This window comes from Halyomorpha halys, unplaced genomic scaffold (genome assembly GCF_000696795.3).
Source record: "Halyomorpha halys isolate HHAL.00 unplaced genomic scaffold, Hhal_1.1 Scaffold345.1, whole genome shotgun sequence".
Lineage (NCBI taxonomy): Eukaryota > Metazoa > Arthropoda > Insecta > Hemiptera > Pentatomidae > Halyomorpha > Halyomorpha halys.
Genome location: NW_027114287.1, coordinates 42,325 through 50,887, shown reverse-complemented (window position 1 = coordinate 50,887; position 8,563 = coordinate 42,325). Strand labels below are relative to the sequence as shown.

The 8,563-nt window shown below is 31.1% G+C and overlaps 1 protein-coding gene across 1 annotated transcript in view; it reads left to right on the top strand.

Annotated features, from left to right (window-relative positions):
* LOC106681529 (zinc finger autosomal protein) overlaps positions 1-8,563 on the top strand; it is a 56,083-nt gene that overhangs the window by 40,101 nt on the left and 7,419 nt on the right. The window contains exons 8-10 of the mRNA XM_067051491.1: positions 6,291-6,350; positions 7,072-7,131; positions 8,486-8,533. Coding sequence (XP_066907592.1) covers positions 6,291-6,350; positions 7,072-7,131; positions 8,486-8,533 — 168 coding nt within the window. The remainder of the gene's footprint in view (positions 1-6,290; positions 6,351-7,071; positions 7,132-8,485; positions 8,534-8,563) is intronic.

The window sequence follows — 8,563 nt, the reverse complement described above, 5'->3', positions numbered from 1 at the left end:
TATAACTGCCTCCTTTGTACAATGACGTACGTCTAGTAGCTCAATATAACTGCCTCCTTTGTACAATGACGTACGTCTAGTAGTTCAATATAACTCATATACTATTTGTATATGAGCCATCCCATGATGGCCTGGCACTCATCCCCTCTTGTGCTTCTATCCATTCAGACCTAAGCTTCTTCATCTCCTCTCTGGTTTCGATAACTTTTTCTGTGGTGTTTAATTTTCATGACTTGCCTTGCTACAGGTAGTGCTCCAGGTTTATCCCTCGACACTACAGACATCCTTTCTTGTTTCTTCCCACTCTCTGTTCCTATGATCATTGCCTCTTCTTGACATATCTTGTCACTGCCTTCTGTGGAGTTGTTATGGTTGCCATGGTGAAATAAAAACACTGGCGATATCTGCGTAGACAAGGGGTGTTACGGTTGTCATGGTGAAAACGTAACACGAGCGTTGTTTTAGACGAGTGGGTTTGGTTTTTGTGAAAGCGACAGTTTGATTCTGAGAACTCTTATTTTCAGACGAGCGAGTTTTGGTTTTGTGAAGGTGACATTTTCATTTTGGAACACGTTGCAATTGTTCAAAGTGAAGTGTTAATAGTTTAAAGGCCCTCAGTCTTTATGGTTTGAATCGGAATATCACCATGTGAGAAATGTTGTCATATATGTTCTGTTTTTCAAAATTATGGTGTTTACTTCAAGAGATGATCATTAACAATAGAAGTGGAGGACTACGTGGGGTTTGAACTAAATTTTATTTTGTTTTTATTTTATATTCACTTTTATACTCTTTTTGGATAATAATGTAAATATAGTTATTGAGGTTAAGTCAACCTATAAGTTTTAATTGTTGTATTAATTGATAAGAAATTTTTTTTTCCTTTTTCATTCTCTGTATATATATTTTTTCTTATTATTAACCTTTTTTACATATAGTTCTGCTGTTCTTTCTCTGCTTTCAACTTGTTAATTTACTTATATTTTTTTTGTTGTTCAGGGAGTAGGTAACACCCCTAGGGAATAGGTAACACCCCTAAGTTTTCTGTTATCTACTTGTAAAGGTATTCGCCAGTGGTCGTAATTCAACAATTGTTTATATAGGGGTATATTTTAGTTATATTGTGTGCATAATGCTTCGGGGTTTTCGTTATTTCCTAGGAAAAAATAACGTGGCGCCTAAGGAGTAATTTATTTTGTATTGTTTTTGTTTTTTTTCCTTTTGCGATTATTTTTTTTTTATTTGACTTTAACTCACCCCCTTCTCCGCTGAGCGTGGGCAACGATAAACGTATAACTAAGAATAAATCAAAATGTGCGGTTATATAGTGTAAGCTAGTAAAATGACTACAGTCTAGATTACTTGACAAGTGGTAATCTCAAGGTGATCAGGAATAATATCAATATTAAAGGAAAATCTTAGAAGATTGAATCAGGGATACCTCAGTTATGAAAAAATAATTTGGTACTTATCATTCATTACTTGCGAAATTGTTTTCATATGGTTGAAAAAAAGAAATTCCGCCATGTCATGAACTGTATACTGAAAAGTTTAGATGACGCGGCAGAATTTAAATCGGCGCCCACTGGACACTTGCCTCAGGGACAAATCCGTTTGCCGATGTGGGTTGTTTTCTTGTTTATCCTGCTTATCCAGAAGGCCTCGACAAGGCGTGTTCAGTTAATAAAGGTAAGGTAGTTGACTACGATGACACTAACGGGTGACACCCGTTATATCGCGCAGGATGGTAACCTCATCCTACCGGGTACTATTCCGATAAATACGAGGGAGGAATGCAGACCTGAAGGATATCTAGCCTCCAGAGTCAAGCAGGAAGGTCCCTCCGTCCTACCGGGTACTATTCCGACAGAGGCGAAGGAGGTATGTTAGCTCGGAGGTTACGAAGGGATAATTGGTAGAGGTAAAGTCAAGGGTGAACAAAAAGTTACCATTTAGAAATCAGAATCGGCTATAAACCGAAACTGTCTCAATCAGAGGTTGTAGATCAGTGATGGTTTTTGATAGGTTCTTTGTTTTTCGTACCCTCCTGAAAATTAAAAATAGGTAATTAATTGTATGAAGAGTAATTATACATTCATTTAGTGGGGCATGCTATATTTTTAGATGGAAATGGATCTCTTGGATTACCTTATAGCTTTATTAGGCTAGGTAAAGTGGGAAATCATCTAGACCAATAAGGCATTGCAGTGAACCCCACTTGTATAAATAGGGATACACATTGACCACAAAGTCAAAAATATTATCTACAAATTACGAAAATAATATTAGATATTCCATATTTATAATAAGATAACACTCTATAACCAGAAAATAGATTTAAAGCTAATATTTTATATTAATTAACAGCTAATATATATTTTAATGTTTTAATTAATTTTTCAAAAAGAACTTATACACACACCGCTTATAAATACACCATATACATATTTTGGGGGGAATATGCAATTTTCCAACAATTTTTATCAGTTTTTCAACTTACTAGGAACATCTATGGAAAATTTACTAAGATAACATCTAATCTCTATATTAAAAATACATTTAATCCTCCTATATTTCTCTATAGAGCAGCAAACGACTCTTCTGTAGCTACCATTTATGTTTTAGTTACTTAGTAGGTAAAATACATTTTAATTAATTCTTCAAGAACTTATATAAACATTACCTATATTGTGTCTACAAATATAAAGCATTGCTTAATATTTTTGGGGTAGGGGATGCAAAATATTTTAATGGACAAATTACATCTAATTCTCCAATATTTCTATATCTATTAAGGTCTTCATATTTTCCGTAAGTATAATACTGGGGTTTGACATTTAACTCTTGATTTACTGACTGAATATCAATCCAAAAGTTCACCTGAATTTACTGGGTCGCCTTGATTTGATTGTTTGCTTTAGTCTCTATTAGAATGTTTTAAAATAATAAATTCCTCTAGAGGGAAAAACGAAGTTGTGCACAATTCATTTTTTAAAAACCGTTTGGGAATGTCTCACCTCCGCCATTTCTAGATTATGTTCAGGTTATCGATGTATAGTCTGGTCTAGTAATTATAGTTTACCGACTTTTAAAAGGACCAAATTAAATATTTACCGCAACACAGTTCGTTAGTATTTTTTTTGGATATCAGCTGAATATAACTGGGATACCGATTAACCGCAAAGTCTAGAACATTTCAGAGTTTTCATCGCCAAATAATCTGTGCCACGTCCGCCATTTCATTGGAATGATCAATTTTTATAGACCCTCTCTGCCTAGTGCGTTATGAATACAACATCCACTAGAGTTTATTTACAGTTGACCGAAAAAGTATTTAACTTAGTAATTTAGTAGCAACAGTTGAACTGAATCACTCCGATCCTAATACCGAGATTTCAGTAGCTAGTAAGAAACAAGAATTCTGGGAGTAGTACAAGTAGGTCAGTAGAGATGACGCCTAGCCTTTATCTAATACGATAAGTAAAAATGTAACGAGGTATAGCATATTAGTATAATAAATCTGAAAAGTGCTTATCACCCAGTCCCGAAAAGTCTACATAGTGATGAGGAACTGTATAAAGATCTGAAGAAGATCAAACTATTTTACCACATGAAGAAACTTGCCTTAAGACAATGAAAAGCCACCATCCGAATAGTGCTTTCACCTGATGATCCCTTTCCTCAGTACAAGCCTCAGAGGATCACAAGCCCCTTCCTACCTAATTTGTATACTATGCATCACAGCAAAGTAACTCTGTGTCATAGGATTCCTATTTGTTAATAGTTTGCTATTTTTTCTTGAATCAGCGTTTAGTTTATATGCGTATTTAAAGTGAATATAAACCTTTCTAAAGATCCCCAATTATTTTGTATTCAGACATTCAAATTCATAACAGTTACGTATCTACGTGCATTAAAATATACATGTTTCGGCTAGTTAACTTTTCAATGAAATATTATTACTAGTTTATTTGAAACTGGAGTTATAACATAGCAGGATATGTAATTTAGGCATCACCGCTCTATTTCTCGGTTTTACCTTAAAATACGCCTAGTATGCCTTCTTCAGCTTATTAATACGCTATACTATCAACTCAGTGTAATAAGATCTTCTGTTAAATTCTTTTTACGTTTGACCCATCTCACTGGTTCAAAGCGACAGGGTTTGTTAGTATCATTTTTAATAATAATAAATAATATTAGAGTATTATTTCTTGCCACTTTTTTTACTACTATAGTGAAATATATTAAGACAGAGGTTACTTGTCAGAGCTAAGTGACTCCTTCTTCAATTCTACTTGGCCACATGAGGGTAATCAGAAGCGGATTTCTTCAAGAATCACTAATCTGCAGTCTCAACGAGTCAATTGTATTTTGTTTAATCTAATATTAAAGTTCTATATTTATTGTTTTTCCAAATTGTCTTCCGCCTTTTATTGGAAGAAACTCTTTTCCTGAACCATTCAGCCAAGCTCACTGTATTATCGGATTTACGCCTCGATAGTGACTGAAAAACCACCATAAATTTTTATATTGGCCAATGGATCCAAAAAGAACTTTCTATTATAATATAATGGCCCTTCAAAGAGGTGCATGTTTTCTTCATTGTCCTTAGTTAGTAAATCAAAACGCGACCTTAAAATCGATAGCATTTTCATATTTTACATAACCCAAAACATATAGATGGACCCTAGTGTGTCAGAATTCAAAAAATTTAAAATAAATCAACACGCGATAGTATTTTCATTTTCTATATAAAGATAACATAAAGGAACCCTAACATGTTAGAAATCAGAAAAGTTAAAATAAATCGATATGCGATACTAAAATCGATAGTATTTTCATATTCTGCATATCTCAAAATATAAAGAGACCCTAACGTGTTAGAAATCAGAAGAGTTAAAATAAATCGATAGAATTTTCATATTCTACATATCCTGGGACTTATAAAGGGACCGTAACATATTAGAAATCAAGAAAGGTTAAATAAATCGATATGTGATGTTAAAATCGATAGAATTTTCATATTCTGCATATCCGAAAACCTAAGCATTGGGTCCTATGTGTTAGAAATCAAAAAAATTATTATAATCAATCTATATGAGATCTTAAAATCTATGGCATTTCCGTTTTGTACTCGTCTGAATAAGTTAAATTAAAAAAAAAAACATCAAATTTGTATTCGACTAATTTTTTATTCGATTGAAATAGTATTTCAAATATTTGGATTGTTTAGTCGTATCTTCATTCGAATAGAAAAGTATTTGTCTCTTGTCAATCTAATAATTTTTGCCCAACTCTGCCTTCAAACAAGTGCGAGTTCTCTTTATTGTCTTTAGTGAATAAGTCAGAAAGGATTCGTTCATAGCTAACGTTGTTCAAATTCATTGTGATACTGTACATATCACATTAATCAATTTATATTTTCCAGTTTTTTAGTCGATACGATGTTTGTGAGGATTAGAGAGGACAAATTGAAATGATTTGCTCTAGACAGGAAGGCGTCATCACACGTCTGGTCCATTTCATGGCTTGAGCCACCCTAATTCAATGGAGATGAATTTAAGGTGTCAGATCCTCTTCAGCGGATACTTACGCCAATTTGTTACAACTTCAGTCAATTTGTGATTAAGGCATAAAACTTGTGAGTCAACAAACCTTGAAGATGAATAGAAAGGTTGTGGAGTACTACTAAAATATCGTGGTTTAATCTTCCTGAGATTGTCCGAGATTTTATTAGAAGTGTCATTCTTAATTATCTTGTTTTACTATAATTTATATAAAAAATAAAGTAATAATTTCATTAAAAGTTGGCGTGATCATTCTAGTGACATCATTCTCCCAGCTTACGTCACACTATCTTTCTGCTGGCTCAGTTAGTAGCCAATTCTTACTCTATGTGTTTTGGGCCAGACCTCGCGGTATTTGTTTTGTTTATCCAAAGTGTGTGATATCTCGTTTACAAATATGGATCAAATTGGTTAGTAGCACAATCAATAATTTCCTGTATTACTCAGTGTCATCTGATCCTTGTTATAAATTAATTTTATTTCCTTTTTAAGTTATGTTTACGAAAACCTAGTTTGGGATAAACTTCTTATTAAGGCTATATTTTTTGTTCAAAATTTCTTTAGTCTGTTTGATATTTGCTGGATAGCAATCTATCAAATTAGTCAAGTAGATATTTATGATAAATACACACACCTCAATGACTTTTTTTTATTATTGATATTTTTTGAACTTATTTATGTATTGATAATATTCTTGAATCCTGATGTTTGCTGTTTCAGGTACAGGAAACCTGGTTATTTCAGTTAAACAAGAAATAATTGATCGGACTGAAGCCTTTTGTGAGTTTATCACTACTTATATTAATTCTGTAGTGTAGGTACGTTTTCTCATTTTTAGTAAGGATAGATATCAAATGCAGGAGTTCTCTGTGATAATCTTTTAAATAGCTAGGCAGTTTTCTGTCAAACGCTTAAACAGAAAGTTTTAATTAACAGAATAATAAATAAAAATGTTGAATATAAAATGGTTTATAATAAAAAAATGAATAGGATTTCTCATCATAAAGGTGATATTTGAGGGATTAAAGATTATTATATTAAATACTTTTAATTTGACAATTCAATTGAAGATTTATGTTAGCATTTCATTAAGATAAGTTAAATTGTTATTAAAAAATTTGATTTATGTGGCTAGGAAAAATTCAAATTTTGAAATCAACTAAATAAGTTTTAGTGTATAATTTTAATTTCTAAATATTTATTAATTTTGATAGGAAACTCCTACTACGTTTACAAAAATCTAGTTTTGTTTATGTTTCTTATTGAGGCCATAGTTTTTGTTAAAAATTTCTTAAGTCTGCTAGATATTTGCTGAATAGCAATGTATCAAATTGGTTAAGTGGATATTTATTTTATACATCTTCCTTCATGACTTATTTTTCAATTACTGGCAATTAAGCATGATTTACAATTTTTCATTTAAATCTTAACACTTGGTCTTAATTGTGAATTCATTTTATTTTTTAATTATAAATTTATCATTTATTGTTTGCTGTTTCAGGTATGAGCAACTCTGATATTTCAGTTAAAGAAGAAATTACTGATGCGACTGAAACCTTTTGTGAGTTTATCACTGTTTATATTAATTCTGTAGTATAGGTATCTTTTCTGACTCATGTTTTTGGTGTTGAATTTTAGTTTCTCTAAAAAATCTTCATTTTTCAGAAGTAGATTTAACTTTTGACTGAAAACTCCTCAATTATAAATATATAAAAATGTGATCTCTATAAGTTCAAATATTTCTATCTATATTCTTATAATTTTCTTAATTGTTTTATTACCGTTCTTTTTAACATTTTATTTTTACCATTATAATAAAACTTTGAAGGATCATAATTATTATGATAAATGGGTAGTTATTTACTTTCATTCCTCCAAAAAAGAAGGGAATAATTAATTCTTGATCAGACTGTACATCAATAATTATATAAGTTATTTCTTTCCCTTCATGTTTACTTCTTTTCTGCTTTAGTTAAAGTTTAGGTAATAATTCACAAAATTTTTCGGCAGCAGTTCCTATCACATTTACTTCTTCTAACCTATAAATATCAATATTTAATACATCTTTTATGTATACGACCGATATTATTCATAAACCCTTGTACTTTTTTCACTATGATCCTCTATTGTTTAAAAATCTTCAGTATTAGATATTTAATAACAGAATAGACGTTACAAAATAAAAATATTACAGATATTACAAAATATAAATAAATATATTTATAGCAACCTTGGACTCTATAACCCGAAATTCTGTATATCAAGCATTTATTTTAAACTTATTTATGGTAATAAACACATTTTAATGTTTTAATTCACTTTTTAAGAAGAACTTGTGTACACATTACCTATCTTGTGTATTCAAATATAGAGCATTGTTAAAATTTTGTAGGAGGGAAGATATAAAATGTTTTAATTGAGAAATTATATCTAATTTCTATATTAAAAATAAATCTAATTCTCATATATCTTTATATCTATTAGGTTCCTAATTTCCCCTTAGGTATAATTCTGAGGTTTGACATTTAACCCTTGATTTATCAACTCTTTAGATATAAATACGAAGATTCACCTGAATTTATTGGTTCAACGACTGTTTCCTCTAGTCTCCTTTGAAGTGTTTTCAAATAAGAACTTTATCTTGCTCTGTTAGAAATTTGTTTTACGTCCATTCCCCTCTTGAATTTCCCCTTAGAGAGAAAAATTAGCTCTTACATGGGCAGGCATTTCACTTTTAAAAGGTTTGTACTGTCTGGTCAAGAAGTAAGAAGTAGTTTCCGCCTTATTTGGATCAGTGAAAGTAAATAATTGATGAGAACTGCTAAATAATTATACAAATTATAGAAATAGAGAATGAAGAATTGGTAAAAGTTAGTTAATGTTTCTGATTAAATAATCATTGGATATTTTTGCAGTTACCTTGACAAATATTAAAGAAGAGGAAACTCTGGAGATCTATGATGGTAAGAGAAAATTTTAATTAATTTAATATA